This window comes from Palaemon carinicauda, chromosome 18 (assembly GCF_036898095.1).
Source record: "Palaemon carinicauda isolate YSFRI2023 chromosome 18, ASM3689809v2, whole genome shotgun sequence".
NCBI classification, from domain to species: domain Eukaryota; kingdom Metazoa; phylum Arthropoda; class Malacostraca; order Decapoda; family Palaemonidae; genus Palaemon; species Palaemon carinicauda.
In genome coordinates, this window is record NC_090742.1 from 15379045 (window position 1) to 15404096 (window position 25052).

Consider the following 25052-nt stretch of genomic DNA (forward strand, 5'->3'; position numbering starts at 1 on the left):
GGTAAATTCCTAATTACAACACGAATTTAATGACCTCAAGTAAAGGCAGTAGTTTGTATCTATTGAATATAAATGCTTTGTTGATTCATCTTTCTATCCATACAGTCTATCCAAGAGGAAGATAAAATCTACTAGAGTACTCATCATTTTGTAAGAATAGTGATCCAATGATAAGAGTATCTATAAAAACCTTAGGAGTCTGGTCATCGGGTCTCTGTAGTACGGGTACAGTGTAAAGATTCTCTCACAACTGGGTTTGTCTGATCTTACTCGAGATATCATTCAAAGGATCTATAAGTAAAGGAGAGTTTCATGTCCCCCGCCAACAAAGTACTGTACAACAGGTGTGATGGTCAATGGTACCAACAATTTACGATATATAATTTCAGCCTCCTTGTTATTTGGTTACCTGATGATAAATGACAGATTTACGTAGCTTCATGTTAGCCTGATGGTCAAAGGCTGCTTGTCATGGCCTTACTGCTACCTAATAATTACCTACATTACACAAACCTAATCTTGTTCAACCTCTCTTAACTGCCTGTAGCTAAAAATGAGCATCCGTGTCAAAATGTGAATTAGTGCCCCTGCATGTTATATCATGTGAATTGCTAGAGCTGCATTCTCATAACCATATAAAGATGTGTCATGGTAATGGGAGTTTCTGGAATAGGCATCAAGAAATATCATACATTTTAACTTTTCTGACTATAGCAGACTTGCTAATTATAACAGACAAAATAAAGGTTCTTGTTACAGTGTAGGCTATTGCCTTTAAAACAGTGAACTCTCTGTTTTCAGAATGGACTTAATCCACATGGAAAACCATTATTTTGTGACCTTTCAACAAAATTGGAAATCAATAAATCACACCAATACTTGTGCCTTTATACGTCCAGCATCCCTCGGTAATTTGTCCACACAATCGTTAAGGTAAACAGTTTCTGACCTAACTAGCTGTCACTAATTTAAAGTTACCAAAAATTGTCTGAGAAAAGGAGCAGACTTATTTCACCCAGGAAAAAGATAGGTTACACAGTGCTAGGTGCTATATCCAATTTCTATAATTCCAGTTCATGGAGAAATCAAAGACTTGTAAGACTTAATTGGCACCTCATCCCTGTCTGAGAACTTATATTATATACGTCTCATTTCTTCTTGGGACCAAGAGGAACATTCAACATTAAACTCAGATGGAAATTTATAAACTTATCTTTACCAGGCTTGCTTTGCTACTGCTTAGTAAGTACACTATACCTGACAATACATGAACAATGAAATATTGAGCTGAATGAAGTGTTTCCTCTGGAAATTGGTATTTAAATAAAGTAGAATGCAATTCACTTCTATGTTAGCCTACCAACACAAAGGATGTAAAATATACAAAATACATCTTATTAATTACCTCCCCCATTAATTAATATCATCATAGTTCCCTGTCCTGAGATTATCATATAAATAATTGAGAATTAGGCAGAAAATTAAAAACCGAGTCTTCAAATTCAGTGTCTGAGGCTACACAGAGCCTCCGTTGCCAAAATTGAGAGATCCAGATGATACATAAATAACCTGCAAATACTACCATAACTATAAATGTATTATTTATAAATACTTACCTGGCAGGCTAGCCATTATGCTTTAACCATCAAAGCCACCAGCTTCTCTACCTTTGGAAAAAAAATTCTCACAAACCTTAACAATGTTCCATGTTTGCCTTCAATTTAGATTTCTCAGTCAGTTTTTTTTATGCTTCGCTATCTATTATTATTATTATTATTATTATTGTAATTATTACTATTACTGTATTATCATTATTATTATTACATATACCAAGGCACTTCCCCCAATTTTGGGGGGTAGCCGACATCAACAAATGAAACAAAAACCAAAAAAGGGGACCTCTACTCTCTACGTTCCTCCCAGCCTAACAAGGGACTCAACTGAGTTCAGCTGGTACTGTTAGGGTGCCACAGCCCACCTTCCCCCGTTATCCACCACAGATGAAGCTTCATAATGCTGAATCCCCTACTGCTGCTACCTCCGTGGTCATCTAAGGCATCGGAGGCAGCAGCAGGGCCTACCGGAACTGCGTCACAATCGCTCGCCATTCATTCCTATTTCTAGCACGCTCTCTTGCCTCTCTCACATCTATCCTCCTATCACCCAGAGCTTCCTTCACTCCATCCATCCACCTAAACCTTGGCCTTCCTCTTGTACTTCTCCCATCAACTCTTGCATTCATCACCTTGTTTAGCAGACAGCCATTTTCCATTCTCTCAACATGGCCAAACCACCTCAACACATTCATATCCACTCTACCTGCTAACTCATTTCTTACACCAGTTCTCACTCTCACCACTTCGTTCCTAACCCTATCTACTCGAGATACACCAGCCATACTCCTTAGACACTTCATCTTAAACACATTCAATTTCTGTCTCTCCGTCACTTTCATTCCCCACAACTCCGATCCATACATCACAGTTGGTACAATCACTCTCATATAAAACTCTCTTTACATTCATGCCCAACCCTCTTATTTTTTACTACTCCCTTAATGGCCCCCAACACTTTGCAACCTTCATTCACTCTCTGACGTACATCTGCTTCCACTCCACCATTTGCTGTAACAACAGACCCCAAGTACTTAAACTGATCCACCTCCTCAAGTAACTCTCCATTCAACATGACATTCAATCTTGCACCACCTTCCCTTCTCGTACATCTCATAACCTTACTCTTAACCACATTAACTCTCAACTTCCTTCTCTCACACACTCTTCCAAATTCTGTCACTAATCGGCCAAGCTTCTCTTCTGTGTCTGCAACCAGTACAGTATCATCCGCAAACAACAATTGATTTACCTCCCATTCATGATCATTCTTGTCTACCAGTTTTAATCCTCGTCCAAGCACTAGAGCATTCACCTCTCTCACCACTCCATCCACATACAGTACAAGTTAATCAACCACGACGACATCACACATCCCTGTCTCAGCCCCACTCTCACCAGAAACCAATCACTCACTTCATTTCCTATCCTAACACATGCTTTACTACATTTGTAGAAACTTTTCACTGCTTGCAACAACCTTCCACCAACTCCATATAACCTCATCACATTCCACATTGCTTCCCTATCAACTCTATCATACGCTTTCTCCAGATCCATAAACGCAACATACACCTCCTTACCTTTTGCTAAATATTTCTCACATATCTGCCTTACTGTAAAAATCTGATTCATACAACCCCTATCTCTTCTAAAACCGCCTTGTATTTCTAAGATTGCATTCTCTGTTTTATCCTTGATCCTATTAATCATTACTCTACCATACACTTTTCCAACTACGCTTAACAAACTAATACCTCTTGAATTACAACACTCATGCACATCTCCTTTACACCTTATATAGTGGTACAATACATGCACAAACCCAATCTACTGGTACCATTGACAACATAAAACACATATTAAACAATCTCACCAACCATTCAAGTACAGTCACACCCCCTTCCTTCAACATCTCGGCTCTCACACCATCCATACCAGACGCTTTTCCTACTCTCGTTTCATCTAGTGCTCTCCTCACTTCATCTATTGTAATCTCTCTCTCATTCTCATCTCCCATCACTGGCACCTCAACACCTGCAACAGCAATTATATCTGCCTCCCTATTATCCTCAACATTCAGTAAACTTTCAAAATATTCCGCCCATCTTTTTCTTGCCTCCTCTCCTTTTAACAACCTTCCATTTCCATCTTTCACTGTCTCTTCAATTCTTGAGCCAGCCTTCCTTACTCTCTTCACTTCTTTCCAAAACTTCTTCTTCTTCTTCTTCTTCTTCTTATTATTATTATTATTATTACTACTAGCCAAGCAACAACCCTAGTTGGAAAAGCAAGATGCTATAAGCCCAAGGGCTCCAATAGGAAAAAAAATAGCCCAGTGAGGAAAGCTAAGAACCTCCTTCACTATTTAATCAAAATTTCCCATCAAATCACTATGCAGTTTTCGTAACCAAAATAACAGAAACTGTATGCTCTTTACCAACAATATTTGTATGCTAAACGTAAACAAAGCACTACTACTGGCCTAAAACCCAAATTTCTTAAACACTAACAAGAATTTGATTACATATTTTGTGACATTGATTTGATACTTTACTAAGCTGTAACTACAACTTTAATCACTATGTTAATGACTGAACATTAGGATTTAGTACATAAAAGTTTGCCAATGAAAGGATCAGGTACCTGAGTTGACATGTTCTCCTATCTCAGATTCTGATTGCATTTGGCAAGTTAGAGTAGGGAACTGAAGATATTTACATAAGAAGAATTTACAAGCCCTAATATTTCTTTTAAATCTATTAAAGTACTGTAATAGGTAATTCTGACTCCTCAAAAACATGAGTCCTATCATTACCCTTGGCACTGTCTCAAAATGAGAGTGGAAGACATTCAAGAAATAGAAGGTTTACCATACAAACTCAAAGCTTGTCTGCATGTGATTGCTCCAAAATACACTCAGCTGCACACCTTCCCTACAATATAATTGAACAACTAGAATACATAATGGATCTCAAAATAGGAGACAAAATCAGAGAACTTCTGTGTATCCGAGAATATCACAACCAGAGTCGAACTAAGCTGTTATCTATGAGTCATCACACAATTAGTAAACAACCTTTGGCCTTTAAGATCTGTGTGGCCTGTAGATAACCATTCCTACCTCATATGCAAAATATAAATTTTCTAATAACCAGTCACAACATTCTAGCACTAAATCCAGAACACACAGTGGTAACACTGTACCTTATTAATCATGGCTCGTAAAGGTAGATCTAGACCAACCAACCAGCTTAACTATTGTCGGTTGAATAGATAGAAGTCATAGGAATCAGTCTACACTTTTGTTTTCAGTAAGCTTCTACCAGTACAAGTTTATCAATAAAACATATTCAACATGCAGATGTACATCTGGCAGGAGAAACTGGTGTATGATATGCCACCTTGTAAAATCCCTTCATATACAAGCTCATCAATTTTGATAAAATAAATATCACCTTGAATCTCAACAAATCATTACATTTATAACAAAACTGCCTTAAATTAGGGAACTGTTTTAATCCCTTAATCACTAGTCTAAATGCCGAAAGTTTTTATGCAGTTGTGACAGGAAAAGGGTAAGGATTTGCCCTTTTTAACAAATACCACCAAGCAACTATCCAGTTAACGATTCCAAAGTCGTTCCCGCAAGTCACCAGTTCACTTGGCTCCATCACCAACTTATAGTACCTCAACTTTTTATGTGATAAGCTCTTTTAATTACCTTTGGACCTCCTTAATTATACATAGCTAACAAGACCAAGACATACCTTAGAACTTCAATTTCTTCCACCATATAAGCCATTTCAATCTTAAATTAAGTCGGACAAAAAGAGGCCAGTCCACACAGTGTTCTCAATTACGATTATACTTATTTCTTATGTGGAATAGCCCGTTGTGCTTACCCAGTGGCCTACTGGGGATCATAGTCGAAGGAGAGATGCAAGAGTGAAGAGTAGAACATTTTTTTTGGGGGGGGGGGGGAAGCTAGTGACTTCAAAGGTTAAAGCATAATGACTACCAAGTTTAATTTAAATAAAATATTTTTCTGCAATTCTGTAAGATCCATGGACCTAAAGAGAAAAAGAGAGCTGTACAAAGCAATTCTTGTAGCTCTTGGAAGGGCTACATAGAATCAAAAACACTTTATGACAAGATGCTTTCATAGAAGCTGAATCTTTAAATGTGCATCTAGAAGAGCAGATAAGATGATGCACATACTATGAAGCTAATTTACTTCTACTGTATAAAGTTTTGTACCTTAATTGTTTTAATGTTTGTAAGATGCTTTGGTAGGGTTATTGTTGTTTCCTTCCTATGCATATGATCTGAAATGAATACTGCAATCACTTAAAAACTTCATATTATTTATTGGCTTCTGGATCTCCCCATCCACCCCACAAAAAAGGCTTCTATATATTTCAGAAGTTTTCAGAATCATACAATTGAAAAAATACACTACATATAATGAAATATTCAATTGGACTATGACAACTGAAGTTTAGAAAAAACCAAGCATGCATCGATTAAATTTACTTATATTGAGGTTTTCAGATAGGTCATTGGAAACATCATTTTAAGTTGACGTCTATTGTAATTCATACAAATTTCAGAAGGATATTACAAAATTGATTTGATTGAATTTTTTTCTCGAAAAGACATTTGCACACTTTACAACTACAGTATTCACTTCCTCACACAACACATTATTATTATTATCACTATTATTATTATTATTATTACTTGCAAAGCTACAACCTTAGTTGGAAAAGCAGGATGCTATAAGCCCAAGGGTTCCAACAGAGAAAATAGCCCGGTGAGGAAAGGAAGGAAAAATAAAATATTTTAAGACCAGTAACATTAAAACAAATATCTCCTATATAAACTGTAGAAACTTTAACAAACAAGAAGATAAAAAAGATAGAATAGTGTGCTCCAGTGTACCCTTAAACAAGAGAACTCTAACCCAAGACAGTGGAAGACCATGGTACAGAGGCTATGGCACTCTTCAAGACTAGAGAACAATGGTTTGATTTTGGAATACTGTACTCTTTTCAGACAATAAGCCATTTCCTAGGTAATCCGACCATTGTCTTGAAAAAGGAAAAAAAATAAAACTACTATAATAGAATGAAAAAGATTTAGTATGTATGTACTAAAGAAAATCTAAATAAATTTTTTTTCAGTTCCCAACTGATTCATCTACATAATTTTTTGAGTCATCCTATTGATCAGCTTTCTGCCCTTCAATTTCTACTCTAAGGTAACCAAGACCTCTCAGACTTTGAGATCTTGAACTATTATCCATTTTCTGAACAATATAGAGTATCTCTTAGTCACATTTTTATTTGTAAATTGTATTTCCAAAACTCTCCACCCAAGAAACTAGTTATTTCACTGTATCGTAACATCTCCTTAGTTGTTCATCAATGTTCTTTGTATGTGATCCATATCAATAAGTAACCATTTTGATTAGCCATAATCTTTATTTGTGCTCATACAAAAATTATCACTAACAGATCAATGACTGATATTACTGTACCGAGCTACATTTCTTGATGAGCTGCATTCTTGGTCATATAGTGATCCAAAAGACAGATCACTGAAGCTACTTTCTTTTATGATAATTTTATTTGATTTATTAAAGTTTGGTCTGGTGACCTTGTACAAAAACCAAAAGTATTCAGTACCATATAGATAGAAAAAAAGTAGTTAAGAGGGATTGGACAGCAAGATAGAGATTTATAGAGTAAAAATAAATAAAGCACTGTGCAACTAGTTAAAAGGTGAAACAAGGTAAGCCTCACAGTTGCAATATTACATTAAAGCAAGAGGGGCTACATAAGATGAAAAGGAAGCAGGAATAGAGGTTGAATAAAAGGCGTAATATGTGGGTGCAGCTGGAGATAGACGAGACACAACAAAGGCTTATTGGGTAATACCTGCGGTGCACAGCGTGAGGTGTACTGATAGCCCAGCCTCTGCAATGTCTTGTTTACATATAATAAACCCATCTGAGAAGGGTTTGGCTTTAAGGCTTTATAAAAATTAGAGGAATTAACTCTTGAAACATGTTTAACAAGCCCAACGCAAATTGTGTAAAGCATTTCACCCTATGAAGAGAATCTGAAAACAAATTAATTTAAATTCTGATCTAGTATTCTACATACAGTTGATAGAATGCTTTTATTCAAACATCCTTGAGAACACCAAAGATAATCTTAATATCTTGTGTACAAAACTTAATATACTGTAAATACTTTTTAACACAATTAACCATACAGTATTCACTTTGGTGATGCAAACTTTCACTTACGCTTTATTTTGTTTTCAGTTCATCATCAATTAGTAACAAAAGGTGAATAGTTGACTAGACATAACTTCTGCAGATCTGATTTTTTTTTTACTGAAGGAGAAAGAAAACTGTGTATAGCGACAGATTGTAATTTGATTAAACAGCCAATTTAAATCGGCTAAATTCCTTTAACATGACACAAGTATATATTATATGAGATTGCTCAATAATCATTCTCCGAAGGAATGCTTTTCGACAATTCTTACTTACAATTTAGACAAAAAACCATTGTTTTTGTTTTAAGTTCAGTACAGTATTGTACTGTATGAAAAAAATAACATTAACCTTATTAGTAATGATTCAGATGCATGTAATTAAGGATCTTTAGTATCAATTCCCTTACAGGAGTTTTTTTCAGAATTCTGATTTTACTTCCTTAGTTATAAAAAATCACAAATTTAAAAAAAGTAATTTGTACTTTTTCTAGCTATACAAACCTGAGTCCTTTAAGTTGGGAATATGTTTTCAGCATAAGCTGGACTTCTTTTGAATTGTTTGACAAGGCAGATAAGTGATAGGTGGGACGAGGGTGAGTAGCCCCGCCCACCACCTGTCCAAAGCTCTTCACTCATGACTCTTTGGCTCAGGACTGAGAGGGGTGGTTGAGGAAAGAAGTTTAACCTCAAGGACTCGGATATGTGTAGCTAGGAAAAATACAAATTACTTAAAGAATTCGGGATGGGTTCCTATGCACGTACAAACCATCGTCCTCTATGTAGGGAGACTTGCTGATTGGTGGGTTGGAAGTCCAACTAAAACTTAACTGATTGGTTCTTTTCCTTTCCTAGAAATTTCAATTTACCTGCTCCCATATGGGAGCGATGGGGTGACACCAAAAGCCTGTTATCTATCTATCATTGGGATGAATAGGCTGATAAGGCCTGGCCTATTAGATTTGTACGTGGCCAAAGTAGGGATCCCTTACCCCAAAGGAAATAGCAATCCAAAATATATCTGGTGTATAATGATCAATGGGTTGGTATATATTTCACCATCCTCCCCCTTGTCTAGGAATGATGGGGAGCACTTCTCTAGGTTCTAAAGGATGGAGCTCAGACGTGTTGTTTACCAGCATCAAGTCAGAACTAGCGAGTACTGCTTCAGTGGTTTTGTCCCTAATAGAGGAGCAGAAAGAATGGAGGAGAAAAGCCAGTCATTCTGCCTTCATTCCAGGCTTAAGTCTATCTGTTACCATGACGAGATGTTTACCGTCCTGCATGAGAGCTGGATTTACTACTCGACTACTTAAGAGGTCACCACAAGACCAAACACCAAAATGTCAAGGGACTTGTGGGTACTTCTGTATATTAAAGGCAGTGAAACTACACTTAGTCCTGAAGAGGTACAGCATATCATATAGGGAAAAGGAAGTACAGTACTTTCTAATAGACTGATGCCCAGGTACTTATTAGTACGCTTCCTTCAGATCCCCTGAAAGCATGAGGTCTTCCACTCTCATGAAACTCAACAAAAGGCCCAGGAAGGCATCAACAGCAGGAAAAGAGTTCCTGGCACTGTCGGACGGGATGGAGCGACGGCCCGCAACTCTTGGTCTTTCACTCTATGCAAACACGTACTGTACAGTAATGATAGCCTCATATTGTGCTATTATCTCAACTTGCTCTACCGTAGTATCTTTGGCCGAGAGAGAAGCAGGACTCTAAAGTCCAGGCAGAAAGGGAGATGGAGAATGCAAAAGCTCTTCCATCAAAGGGGGCAAAAGGGGCATAGATACACACACACCTGTTCCCACCTGGCTACTGGGAGAGCCGAAGAACACAATCCACAACCCTGGGGCCATGGTAGAGGGACATGACACAGGGTTATAGTCCCAGCCCCGTACTTTGGCTCCAGGAAACTGAAACATGCACCACATCACAAAGGGACACACTGACACTGAGAGCCTACCTGAAAGACCAAAACCTCCATTAGGTCACACTCATCGTTAGCAGTATGCACAGACAGAAGAGCTTCCTACCTCTGATGGGAACCTTACACGCCACCAAAACCTGAAAAGCCCACCAACGTAGTTTCAAGAGCTCCTTGCTCCTGACGCATACTCTCTGGGGACCAAGCCTGGGACATAAGCACATGAGTGGCAGTAGGAGATGCACTCAATGAGAAGGAGGAAGAAGCAAAACTCCCTTCCTTTCCATAAAGGCATATGCCTGACACTGCACAGGAGGCCACGACCTACACTTAGCACACAGGGATAACTGCAAACAATCATGCCCCTAGCAAGAAGCAGAGAGATAGTGTGAATTTACAGCAGGTTTAACCAATGTCGCATATATGAGTCCCTTGCTTCACTATCCTAGCAATCAACAACCAGCACTGACTTCCTGAAAGGAAAAGAAAATAAAAATTTTGATTATGGCGCAACGACACGTTTGTACTTGTTGTGGCTCAAAACATAAGTGAAGAGCTTTGGATGGGTATGGGCTTCTCACCCTCGCTACAACCTGTCGCTTAACTGCCTCGTTAAATGATTCAATGGCCATTTAGATCGTACCAAAAACATATTCCCTACTTAAAGGATAATGATTTATATTTTGTGTAGGAACAATTACAAGTTCATAAATTTGAAGTCTTAGAGTTACATATAAAATTGGTAACAATATTCACACAGGAGATATAGCTGGTAAACTTACATTCCTATTTTAGAGCAAGACATTGCTCTACAAGTTCTATGCATTCTAAATATTCTCAATATCTAAAGTTCAAAGGCAAACTGAAAAGTAAGAACCTAAGTAGAGTATAGTATTGTTAATGTTTTTACTTAGATACAAGTATTTTTACCATTCAATATACTGTAGCAGCCCTCTCACTATATAATGCACACTTCTCAACAATATTTTCAAGAATACTAGTACTGTATATCATTATAATGAACAAAACAGTTAGAACCCATTTGAGTGTTACAAGACTTTAATTTCTAAATCAAATCAAGTTTTTGACATTGGCTGTATGCTAAAATTATCTCTAAATGAATGCTCAAAGATCTAGTTTTTAAACAAGACATGAAATACTTTTGTATGACTTATATTAATAAATCACCTCATGCATATGAAGTACTTGAACTTTCTGAATTTCTGCTATTGCTCTCATCTGCAGTAAATACTGGGTCTATAAGATGAACTCTCTTGACATGAACATTGAGATTTCCCTTTTGTGCTGATCGAAAAGAGCAATACGGGCACGAAAATGGCCTTTCGCCTGTGTGTTTTCTGAAATGTTGCTTGAGCCAAGATTCTCTGTCTGTAACATAGCCACACTCAGGAAACATGCACCTCCATTCCCTGGCATGTCGACTGTTATCTACGTCCAACCGCGGATCATTCAGCACTTGTTTTTCAATTCCATATCTATTTACATTGCAAGACTCTCGAAATATGTTTCCATCTGAACAAACAGATCCCCTCATGTTTGAGTATGTTTCTTCAAGGCAACCCTAGAAAAGCAAAGCCAATAATCAACCTTGTGTTTGCAAAAATATAAATTCATAGTAATTTACATTGGTCAAAGTTTAGAACAGCAGAGTGGATGAGGAAAGAAAAAAGAAAAAAAAAGGACTAAGTAACTTAAGATTAAGATGAAGAAATTAAGGTTGCAGAGAAATAAATCAATAATAGTGGCAAAATTATTAGAAATCATTTAAATGAAGGAAATTAATATGAAGTGTAGGATACTGAAATAAAAAAGAAACATGTTGTTAGAGTAATGGCACCACGAGATATGACGTATTGAGATTAGGAAAATTTTTAAAGAAAAAACAGAGTTTGTGATGACCAAAATGGACGCAAACTTGAGGGTGTAATCTGAAAGGGGGCCGTGTCTATGATGTAGTGTGGTGTAGAGGTTTAAAGGTTTAAAGGCTGATCATGAATGGCAGAGGCAAGGGAAAGTGACATTGCCATATCAAGCAAGACAATGCCCTAGAGACTGACAATATATACATATGATCAGTGCCTAAGCCTCCTCTCCACCCAAGCTAGCACCAAGGAGGGCCAGGAAATGGCTGCTGATGACTCAGCAGATAGACCAACAGTATATGCTCTCCAAAACACAAGAATGGTTAAGTTGCAGCGACCAAAGAAACTAACGAGTTTGAGCGGGACTCGAACCCCAGTCTGGCGATCGCCAGATAAGTGTCCCAAGAGCTGCTCCAGATTGCATAGATAAAGTCAATTAAAATATTTTGTGTCAGGTGTATGTATCAAATGAGCTAATACTCAAGGGATTAAAAACACTGATATGATTGAAGGTAATACAGCCTTGATGGCATACTAAATTATGAGACTAAAGCTGAAAAGCAAAAAGAAAAGCAGTAAAAGCCAAGAGAGAGGGGGAAGAGATTACTGGATGACTAGTAAATAAAAAAAATAGCACTGATAAACAGAGCGAAATGTTTTGACATAGTGAAGCATGAAAGCTAACAAGAAAACCTGGAAAATGTGACTACAAAATGCTATGAATCATGGCAGAGGAGTGCTAGAAATGAGGCCCAACTGACATAGTACTGTAGGAGAAAAGTTTGGTATTCCTAGGCCACAAAGCAGTCTAAGATGGTTAGAATTGGGATGGAAAAGGTAGAAGAATAATCACTAACAGAAATGTAAATATAAAAGTGGCTGTATACCGACAAGTGGAAGGTTCCACAAATCAAAGAGAAAGGATTTGGATGACAACTTGGACCATATTAGAATACAGTGTATGCTCAAGACAAAAGGGAACTAATGAAGCATATTAAAAGCCAAATCCCATAAAACCTGAAGTGAAATATGTGAATGATAGTGATGATGTTATTTTTGTTTAAAGTTATTTAGTAAAGTACAGTGTGCCAATAATCAGACATATTAAACATCACTAGTTGAAAGAATGAGAATTCTTAACACTAACAAATATATATTTACTTCAATCTTATTTACTATGAACTGCAAGCAACAAGGCAAATTATTGTTAATCTAATATAACTAAATATTTGTTTAAGATTTATTTCTCTCATTTCGTATGCTGATAAACATTTCCCGCATGAAATATGGTAGAGCACTGCCTCAGTGCAATAATATTCCTTTAAATATCTTGGTCTTAAACACAATAATCTATCCTATCATATCAAAAGAACATTGTGAGTATAATTATTTCAGAACACAGAACTATACCAATTAGCATTTATGGAAAATATTGCACTGTTATGCCTTCACTGATAATTAAAACTAAATTTCTGTTTTGTTCAGGCAAATTTATGTAGATATTCACTAACAAGAAAATGAGTCAATTGTATCTATACCATTTGCTGATATAAATGACCTGCTATTAAGAGTATTTGATTGATGAAATCAAGTAAACTCCCATGAGGGATGCCATGTGTAATGTGCTTTATATGGCACACTTAAGGTGGTATCTATAGATCTTTGCAGCATCCATTTTCAGGCCAGCCATTAACTACATTTGCTTTCTGCCTTTAGCTCTTCATTCATGTTCTTTGGTCTCTTCCCATAGAGATGTAATACTCCTATACTTTTTTCTTACTCCAATTTTCACTAAAAAATATCAATCCTTTGTATAAACACATCAATAGTTTAGAAATGTGGCATTATTGTTCTAAAAAAACAGTAGAAAAAGGAAGATATAAAACATAGATAAAAATTATATATTTTGAAAGAAAGAAATAAACAAAATATAACTTTTAAAATAATTTGTATTTCTCCTAGCTATATAAACCTCAGTCCTTTTAAATAGGTAATGCCTTCCACAGAGCTGGAATGGCCACTGAAATAATTAATGAGGCAGTTAACGACAGGTGGTGAGTGTTTGAAAGTAAACCAGCCCACTCTCTTGTCAAAGAGTTTTCACCTTTGACCTTTGGCTCAGGGCTAAGAGGGATGATTAAAGGTGGCAAGTTTAACTTTAAAGGACTCAGGCTTGTATAGGCAAATCATAAATTACATAAAAACTTTTTATTTGTTCCAACACTTGTATAAACTTTTTGTCCTTTAAAATACGGAGAGTCACTAATTGGTAGACAGGAAGTCCTACAGAACCAAACTTTTTTTTTTTTTTCCTTGGAATTTGCCAGTCTCCATGGTCCAATACAGGAGCATGGGAGACGACTCTAGAACTCTCTATCAGCCTATCATAGGGTTGATAGGGCCTTGACAGTACTTGGTTATGTATCTGGTAATTGGTCAATGAAGATACAGTATCTCTCTGGAAGGAAATACCTGGGGCAAGATGGGCAATGGATAGGTATTAATTTCACCATCATCCCCCTCATAAAGGGATGATGGGGGTGGAAATAAAAAAAAAATCCTAAAGTAATTTCTTATTTTTCCTAGCTATACAAACCAGAGTTCTTTAAAATGTCTTCAGCGGAGATGGGACAGCCGCTGAATCTGCTAACGAGGTAGTTAATGACAAGTGGTGCGCATGGGCAAGTAGCCCTGTCAACCCACCAGTTGAAGACTTCACTTCTGATTTTTGGCTCAGGACTGAGAGGGGTGATTAAGGTCGGAAGTTTAAGTTTAAAGACGTATGTTTGCATAGCTAGTAAAAAGACAAATTACTTTTAAAATTTGTAATTTCTTACTATGAGTATACAAATCTTTTGTCCTTTAAAATAGGAACACTCACTAATTGGTGGGTTGGAAGAAACCACCTATCTGTACATCATGGGGATGAATAGGCTGATAGGGCCTGACCTGCAAGTGGTCAAAGGAGTAATCCATTCCCTCAAACGGGAGAGCAATCCAAAATGATATACCTAGCGTATGATGATCAACAGGTTGGTATATATTCCACCATTCTCCCTTTTGTCAAGGGAAGATGGGAGAGATACTTCCTTAGTAAAAAAAAAATGGAGCTCGGTAGTGTAGCATACCAGCATCAAGTCACATCCAGCAAGGAACGATACAACCACTTCATTCCCAAGAGAAGGGAAGAAAAAATGAAGGTGAAGAGATAGTCATTCTACTTTTCATCCCAGATTTACACAGTTACTATAGACAAGATACTTCCTGTCCAGCGTAGGAACTGGGTTGGCTACGCTACTAATTGAGCAGCCACCACTGGACCAAGAACTTTTCTCTATTCTAAAGGATGAAATGTTTATGTGTAAGAACAGCACTTCTTACAGATGCAGTCTAATAAAAAGGGTGTTCAGAAATATAGCTTACCAGCATCAATATCAGATCCACCATGTAACAGTATAAGCGCATCATCCCCAAGTGAGGAAAAAATACAAAGAAGAGGAAGAGCCAGTCATTCTACCATTCCTCCAAATTTACATCAAACACATTACCATAGACATGCTTTCTGTCCCCTATGCGAGCTGGGCTGGCTAAAAAACTACTAGAGCTGCCACCACAGGGACAAGAATAAAAGTGTTGAAGTACTTGTGGGTATACTCTCTTGAACCAAGGGATGAAAAGATTGCTTGGCACTTCCAAACACCTTCATCCCCTGTCTGACTGCAAGATTCTTCGCAGTCTAAGTGGGATCAATACTCCTGACTTCAGGAGCTCTAGTTTGAACTGGTATATCAACCACCTCATTGGTAGAAGTGTATGCTCATATTGCCTCATGAAGCTAGAAAGAGACTGTTCTTGACACCACTTTGCCAGTGCTAAGGAAGAGTCGCTGACACTCAAACCTGAGATGTAGAGTCCTCTTCAGATAGCATGACAGAAACCCTCTCGGGACACAAAGTATCTAACGCATTCTTGGCTTGGTTTTGAGTTTGCACACAAAACTATGAGACCTACTTCCAACATTCTAAGGTAAACAAGACATCCACACAACTTGCCAACTCTCTTTGCCAAAGCTACTTCTAGTAAAAAGATAGTCTTCAGAGTTATGACTCTCTCTGTTGAACTTCTAAAAGGCTCATAGAACCTTGCTATCTTGAAGTGCGGGAAAAAGGAATGGTCGCCACACCCAGTTTGTTGCACTTACAAATCAGTGCAAGAGCCTGCAAAAAGACACACTCCATCTCTGGGTTTCTGCTCACAATGGTATTGGGCAAAGGTCCAGTATCTTAGGGACAAGAATCCCCAGCGTCCTCATCCTTCGCATGGGATGAATGCTCGGCAGTTCTACTTCCCACGCCAACCCCATGAATACAAGTGTTATCTAGCAACGTAATTGGGGGCCAATGAAGGACCAGGGTGAATGTTATTTGGAGAGAAAAATCTCTGGCACCGATCAAACTACAAACAGAAAAGGTATCAATTACACTTACCTCTGTTGATCGAGGTGAAGAGTAAGTCATGGCCAAATAACATGAGCACTGGCTGTAAGATCAACATCATCCTTGAGAGGAGCCATTTTCTCAATTCAGGATACCAAAGTATCCAAAACCGACAATGGAGTAGCAATCCCCTGTCCCCGTAGAAAAGGTGAAGGAGGTCTGCAAGGAAGAGCTTCTAGCACATGTTGGAGCATGGTGATCACCTCACACTCCACCAACTCTGAAAGATATTCCCAATGTAGATTCAAGTTTTCCTTACCTCTGAAGCATACTCCCTGGAACTATGCCAGGGAAATATACCAGAAGCCTCAGCAAATGGAGACTCAATGAGAAGCACTAAGTGTTAAACAGTCTCTCCAGCATTGTTATGGGGGTTGCCAAGAATGATGGCAGAGAAAAGAATACACCTGCATTTAATGGGATGCCACATTCTGTAAATGGGGATAATTGTGAATAATCATGCTCCAAAGAGACAGAGCGAGTTGATCAACCACTGGTTTAGCTATAAACCGATGCAGTATCCATACTATACTCACACTCATGCTTGTTTCATTATTAGTATGAAGTCAACACCAACCACTCAAAATAAAAAGTAAGAGAAAAAGATTAAACAACCTTGAATAGAATGTAACAGTACAACCGTACTCATTGCGGCCAAATGCAAAAATGAAGTCTTTGACAGGAAAGTGGGAGGGGATTCTTGCATATGCTTACCACTTGTCGTTAACTATCTTGTTAATGATTTCAACAGCAGTTTCAGCTCCGCCGAAGATAGTCCCTGTTTCAAAGGACGAAAGGTTGTGTAAGTGTGGGAACAAAACTGACTTTGAACCCATAATGAGGGTTAACAAATTGTACCTAGCTATTTTCAGATAGCCCTTGTGTTAATTTTAGGTGGCCATCTCACTGATTAACAGAACTGCCAGTCTTTTATTAATCCATGATTAGCATTTTGCTGAAAAAATTTTTCAAAAGAAATTTACTTAGACAAATATTCTTTTACAAAAGAACCTGTCTCTAGCAGCAACAAATTTAAAACATAAATCTCAACAAAGCAAGCCATCTTCAGCTATGTACATGAAGGAATGTAAATGAAGTCATACATTTACATATGGAGAAAAGAAAGGATACGCAGGGAAGTACGAAAATACAAAAGATGCAAAATGATGGAAAAAATTAAGATTTACTCAAAGTGACAGAATTTCATGAAAAGTGATAACAGCTATCTACGAAGATATTCTGGATCACCAAGAAGGCAATGAGCAGAGAGCAAAACAATGAATGCTCTATGTAAAATGGTATAGTAAGACGTTAAGCAAAACCTGCCAAGAAACCAACTTTTTGTAATGTTATATGGTCCGATATATATCTGGGTTAACCTTGAGCACTTGTAAATTAATTTAAATATTTGATTAAGAAGCTATCCACTCTCTACTCTTTCATTACATTATTGTTATCAATAACTTTATGTCAAGTTCTGTCTTCAATTAGTTAAGATGGAAAACAAATTCTCCTCACTTTTTGGTTATTTGCAACTTCAGTGTGAATTTCCATTCAGTCTCAGTCTTCATCTGTCTTTATTATTATTCCAGGGTTTTCTGAGCCTTCCTATATGTATTCATCCTGTTGCCTTCACATTTACAACTTTTCAGACTTACTGTTCCTCACCTTCTCCTTACATGTCAAAACTACTACAGTCTTTAAAGTCTCAGTCAATTTTCCAACCAATGAACACCCTGGCTCCACAACTTTCTCATTTCTCACATTTCTTAGCGTTCTATAGTTACATCATTTAAAAATCTCAATTTTCTTTATCAGCATCCTTGTCATGACTGCATAGAGTATTACATGCCATATATATGCACCCTAAGATTGTGCAGTATTTACTAATAGAATACCTTTTTTTTACATGTAGTTCAGTCAATTCTTTCCACTTTATCCAGGCTTTTGATACTCTTTCCTTTGGTAGTCTCATATAGCTACTTCACAGTTTAGGGTGTCTCTCGTGGTAACTAAATTGCGCTCGCTCTCTCTCTTTAAATCATGCTTTTCCAGCAACAAATCTTACTAATGAATATTTTGCAATCCTGAGCATCATTTTTATTCAATGCACAGAACCAAGTTTAATCTCCATTTCCCTCAACATCCCCTTCGAGCTTCCTGAACATAATTTTTCTTTGGCTTCCTTTCTTGTCATCATGAACTTTCTCATATTTTTAAGAATTACCATCGTTGCCAACATTTTGGAATGATTGAAAGAAATAGCTTTCATGTCTTTTCAACATTTATTTTCATACAAAAATAGTTAAGACATCGAGATACAGCATTTTGAAAGAATTTGCTTTGTACAACATTAGGTACTTACTATTAGAGTATTTCCATGAATATACAGTAAAGAATTACATATTGATCAAAATAATATAAAAGCAAATGAACCTTTGAATGAATCAGTCCAGTAATACTGTATTTTGTAAGTGATATTGTCCCTCACTATATGACTCCTCTTGATGATAAGGATCAATATGATGTCTTTTCATGTGTGCTTTCAAATTGCTACTCTGAGCAGAACAATAGTTGCACTTATGACAACGGAATGGTTTTTCTCCAGTGTGAATACGTAGATGCTTACGCAGCTGTGAAACATCTTGTCCTTTGTAACCACACACTTGACAACACCTCTTCTCAAGTGACTCACTAAATGGGTCATTAGTTTGTTGCCTTGTATCATCAACAGTTATTTGGGGATTTCCCTCAACATAATTTCTATAACTGTAAGAATCAGAAGACTTCATTGGTGCTTTGGCAGGATGGCCCGGCTGTCCACATACTTGTTGCCCCCACCCCGATCCTGCTTGCCCCTAGAATGTACGTCAATTCACTTGTACAGTCTGGTATAAACTTACTAGTGAAGTATACATAATGTACATGAATACATATACAGCATATGTGCAAATTTCATATTTTCAAAGCAATATCAATATTTTGTAGCACACAAACCAATGTTTTACAACAGCCAACATCTTCCAACCAGCATACCCAAGTGCAGTCAATACCTAGTAGTGGTAAGCATTAGGAATGACCAGCAGATGCATGGTGAAAATATTTACTTCATCTTGAAATCAGTGTCAAAAAGAAGTGGGAAATGTTTGTAGAATAATAAGTTGTATGCCTCAAAATATTTTTTAGCTAAGGGCTGAAAAATTTCAACCAAAAAAAAGATACTGATCATTACAATGCACATTAATGATAGCAAAACTGAAAAACTAGCCAACACTAACATATCTCTAAGACCATAAAACATCATGTATTTCCAGAAGTATGACAAATTTTCTAATTTGTATTTTTCCCAACGAAACAAAGCCAATTCGTTTAATAGAACTGTGCTTTCAGCGAAGCTGGATATGGCTGCTAAAACTTTAACGGGGTGGTGGTAGTTACTGCTGGGTGGTGGGAAAGCCCCACGCACCTGACAGTCCACCGAGCCCTCACTTTGACCTTCTGCCTAGGACTTACTGGATGGTTGAGGCAGGAAGTGAAGCTTAAAATCTTAGGTTTGTATACAGTATTCAGAAAAAATGCAAATTAATTTAAAATTTTGTGATTTAATCCTACACAAATACAAACCATTGTCCTTTACTTAAGAGACTGGCTGTTTACAATCCCAGGAAATGTCTAAGCTCTTTGTTTCTGTACAAGAGCAAAAGTGACGACTCTTGTCAACCTCCTAACGACCTGAGTGTGAAGATAAGGCAAGTGTTAGGCTAGGTCACTACCAGAAACAGGTATTGTAGACGGTAAAGGAAAACCTATACATTACTTTAAACGTGCAGAGGGTATGTTGTCAGAATGTAAGATCATTATGAAAATTGGGTTGCATACGTTTGGCCATCCTCCCCACCCCATCTGGGAAGATGGGGGAGAAACTTCTCATTAGTAAGAAAAGTTGCTTGATCATGTGGTTCCCCCTAGATCTAGAGTCCGGTCCAGCAGTGCTGCACCCAAAGGAAGGGGAGGAAAGAAAGGGTAGAAGGGCAAGTGGATTATCTCTCATTTTTAACTTACATCACAACCACTATCTCGGATGAGACGTATCTTGTTCTGCAAAGAAGTTAGATTTGCTTAACAATCTGTTGAGCAACTACCACCAGGCCAAACATACCAGTACAGTATGCAGGGACCTGTGGATATACACCCATAGGTAATTAGCAGAGACGGTTCTGTCATTACTTGACTCTTATCTTCATGAATTGCACTCTACCCTGTTCTTTATGAGAGCAGGGATAGATCCAATGTCTGACTTTGTAGACACAAAACTAGGATGGTCTTTCCATCTCCTTGCCTGTATGGAAAGGATATTGTCATACGAAGCCAGAAAGAAACAATGTTCTAGGATCTTCCCTTATCCCTATTGTTGCTATAGGAGGAATTGTAGTGTCCTCCCAGAAGAAGATGGCAAGTCATCCTGGTCCCCATTAGTAACTTCTCATAAGGAAGAGAGGAAGAAGGATCTGAAGTCATGAATAGCTGAGGTTTATGTCCTGAACACAAACTCCAGTACCAAAGTCATAGAGATCCTCTATTCTTCAGAATGATTTGTGGCACAACAAAGTCATATCGTTGCGTGGTCGAAGGCTTTAGCCACCTTTTCTGTAGTTCGAGTGGGGGATCGCTTGAGAGGCCTTCAAACTCATGATATATTTCGTGCGGCTTGAGTCCCCCAGGAGCTCCTCATGGTCTTGTTGATTCTCAAAAAGGGTCTGGACCCAAGACCTAGTTAAAATCTTGGTTCGAGAGTTGAGCGGTATTCTTCATGACAAAGATTGAGGAGCTTCCCTGATGAAGGAGGAAACAGCTAATCCAGATAAAATTAAGTGTCTGGCCATCTAGGAGCAATCAAGGTCATGCAGAACCTCACTGTTATTGACCAACTGTAGAATCTCTATGAATGTTGTAAGCCAGTCAGGCAAAGGAGAAAACCTTTATGCCCAGAAATAATGTAGGAATCACAATTGGTCCTAAATGGAGTTACAGTATAGTCAACAGTGTGTGTTTGCTTGTGTAGTCCTCCTGCCTGGATTAACCTAGCAAACATCCCTAACTTGTCAATTTCCCAATAGTGTGCCAGTTTGATAAGGGTCTGTGAAATGAGCCCATTCATTAAAGAAAGACTTAATTTCTCAATGTACAGAGTACTTTACCAACCCTAGCTATAATGTAGTCACTTTGCATGCATAACCAGGAGGTTGAAAACCAGGTGTCTTTCTTCCGTCAACCACTTCTGTGAGGTGATCATGTATGCCAGATGTGCCTATCCTCCTTGGATTTATCTGTGAACAGCAGGATCCCTGTAGGTAGGGTTAGAACTCCCATGGAAAGAGAATCATCAGTCAGCTACTATGCCAGAAGGAGGTCGCGCTAACAGGCAAGGGTGCGCTTATATCGAAGCACAAGCACAGGAGAGAGTACACTCACAGGAGAGAGTACACTCATAGAAGAGAGTACACTCACAGGAGAGAGCAAACTCACAGGAGAGCACCTGTAGGTTGCGAGGGTGCACAAGAGTCCTTTGTGTTGAGTCAAAGGGAAAGAAACGGTAGGAGTTAAGTGTACGGAACTCCTAATGATTGGTTTTTGGACATCTTCATCCATAAAGGAGAAAAAGGGGCAGAGTAAGGTGACAAAGGCAGAAGTGGAGAAAGAACTTGTTGAAATTCCCCTTGTAAGTGTCATTTAGACAAATGATTGATTGATTGATTATCAATTATCTGGCGTCCTGACATCTGAGGTCATTGACGCCGATATATTTGTTATAAATAAATAAATAAATAAATACCTGGTAATTAAGTTTAAAACAATAACAGCAAAAACATCCTTATAACAGTTAAGTAGCTTTCAGAAGACCTGCTTCTCAAATAAATTTAAAAATACCACTAGGATGGTACGACACATGTCCGAGAATCTTGGCAAGGATGAGCTTGCCATTCTCACCTCGAACCTCAAACAGAAGTCTATTTCTTTCAGTACAAGAAATGGGGCATTCGATCAACAGATGTCTCACTGTCAAGGGTACCAAACAGTCGTCGCAATATGGTTGGTGTTGGCCATTTAGCAGAAACTCATGTGTCAACCGAGTGTGACCAATGCAGAGACAACAAAGAGATGTCTCCCACTTTCGGGGCATCATTTTATCCCTCCCTGAAGATATGACATTTGTTATTTCTCTCATTTTATTGCTATCTACAGTATTCCAGTGCTGTTGCCAATTTTTATAAAACAATTTCTTGATGGTAGTTAAGAAATCATTACAGGGAATGGGACACCTTCTTGATAGCAACTCTGATGCAGCATTCTTTGCCAGTAAATCTGCCTTCTCATTACCAGACAGACCTACATGTGCTGCAACCCAACAAAATCGAACCGTTATACCTCTTGGTCCAATAATAAAAAGCCATTCTAAAATCTTTAAAACTAAGGGTTACTAGAATTAAAAACTTCTAAAGTTTGAAGGACACTCCTTGTATCACTATAAATGGTAAAATTACCCTACTCCTTCAACGTTATTTTCTCAATAGCGGTTAGCATGCCATACAGTTTGGCAGTAAATATGGAGGCTGTTAAAGGAAGTGCACCTATACTATTAAAACCATTACTATGTACTCCAAATCCAACATCAGCATCAGATTTGGAGCCATAAGTATATATAAAAGTTGATCCCCTATGTTCTGCAACATGTTCCATAAAAAAAGATCTGGCTTCTAAGTCAGTCATATTCTTTTTAACACCAGTAAAATATTTACAATAAAATACATACATACATACATATACCAAGGCACTTCCCCCAATTTTGGGGGGTAGCCGACAACACACAAATGAAACAAAAAAGGGGACGTCTCCTCTCTACGTTCCTCCCAGCCTGACAAGGGACTCAACCGAGTTCGGCTGATACTGCTAGGGTGGCACAGCCCACCCTCCCATATTATCCACCACAGATGAAGCTTCATAATGCTGAATCCCCTACTGCTGCTACCTCCGTGGTCATCCGAGGCACCGGGGGAAGCAGCAGGGCCTACCGGAACTGCGTCACAATCGCTCGCCATTCATTCCTATTTCTAGCACGCTCTCTTGCCTCTCTCACATCTATCCTCCTATCACCCAGAGCTTCCTTCACTCCATCCATCCACCCAAACCTTGGCCTTCCTCTTGTACCTCTCTCATCTACTCTTGCATTCATCACCTTCTTTAGCAGACAGCCATTTTCCATTCTCTCAACATGGCCAGCCCAAACAAAAAAATATCGCAGGTAATTAACACGGAGGGGTTGTTTTGGCCTGATTGGTAACGTCTCTGCCCGGTGTTTGCCAGTTGGGGGGTTCTAGTCTCGCTCAGACTCGTTAGTGCCATTAGTGTCTGCAACCTTACCATCCTTGTGAGCTAAGGTAGGGGGGTTTGGGAGAGCCTATAGGTCTATCTGCCGAGTCATCACCAGCCACTGCCTGGCCCTCCCTGGTCCTAACTTGGGTGGAGAGGAGGCTTGGGCACTGATCATATAATATATGGTCAGTCTCTAGGGCATTGTCCTAATTGCTAGGGCAATGTCACTGTCCCTTGCCTCTACCATTCATGAGAGACCTTTAAACCTTTAAATGGAAGCACCTTATGGCAAGATTGTTCAATAGTTGTTCCACCCGAAAACCATAGGGTTGAGGAAATTTTGGGTGAATCTCAAGGTATGTTGTGTGCCTTATAAGGCTTGCAGTCTGAAAGGCTAAAGAATTAGGTAGTCTTTGCAACCTAAACCAATACTAAACAATAGACCAATGGCAACACTCCAACAGGGAAGAGGTCACAAGAACTCCACGAAGAGACACCACAACCAGATGATACAATTTTAGCGTCTTTCCAAGAATGGGAAGACACTGAAGGAATCTGCTTCATAGTTGGTGGCCTTAAACCTTCATCCTCCAACAGTGCATATTGATTTCTAAGAATTGTCAACCTCCTTAGAAATACATTGTCATCCTTGTTACCTGGCCACAAGCAAGATACAGAAAACTAGAATGTTGTCTAACAAGAACAAGAATGTAAATATTGGCAAATTTACACAGAAAACAATCACACAGCTAAAGTAATCGGGAAACCACTGGTAACCCATCCTTCCTTCTAAATATTCCTTGCTGACCATGATCTGCTAACACAATTTTCTAAAAGAAACACCAAAAGATTAAAATATAAAGTTGAGGGCACTGGAATTAGGTCTGTTCAGTATTATCGTCGGCGCCCACTCGTGTCCGAGTATTGGGTTCTGTCGTTAGCCATCAGCCTCCTATCTATGGGGTGGGTGCTTGTGTCTGATGTGGCTGTTAAGTCCTAGTCTGTGGTGGAAGAGTCGCGGACAGTGTTCACTAGGGAGGGTATGTGGTGGGCGGGGCTGTTCTAATCGCTCTCTCCTTCTTCTCCTCCTAGCCTCCTCATTTTGTCTCCTCCTCTCCTCGAAGTCCACGGTGCCATGGTGTACTGTACTCCTCCAGGTTTTCCTGTCCCTGGCTGTTTCTTCCCATGAGGAAGGATCGATGTCAGTTAGAGCCAGGGTGCGCTTTAGTTGATCTTTATAGCGCATTTTCGGGGCTCCTCGTGGTCTGGTGCCCTGGGTCAGTTCTCCGTAGAATATTTTCTTTGGGAGCCTAGATGGATCCATCCTATGCACGTGTCCTATCCAGCGGAGGCGGTGGTGGATGATGGTGGCCTCCACGCTGGTCAGCGAGGCACGTTCTAAGACTTCAATGTTGGTGGTGTGGCTCTCCCAGGGGATTTTCAAGATCTGCCTCAGTTTCATTTG

At 38.6% G+C, this 25052-nt stretch overlaps 1 protein-coding gene across 3 annotated transcripts in view; it reads right to left on the minus strand.

The window, feature by feature from the left end:
- LOC137657627 (zinc finger and BTB domain-containing protein 14-like) overlaps positions 1-25052 on the minus strand; it is a 59028-nt gene that overhangs the window by 5610 nt on the left and 28366 nt on the right. The window contains exon 6 of one of the 3 annotated variants that reach the window (XM_068392005.1): positions 10720-11419. The exons of 1 other annotated variant lie outside the window; for it this stretch is intronic. In XM_068392005.1, the coding sequence (XP_068248106.1) occupies positions 11027-11419 (393 nt within the window). In that variant the 3' untranslated portion in view covers positions 10720-11026. Of the gene's footprint in view, positions 1-10719; positions 11420-18482; positions 19075-25052 lie in introns of those variants that run through there. One more of the 3 variants, XM_068392004.1, reaches the window with a different exon arrangement.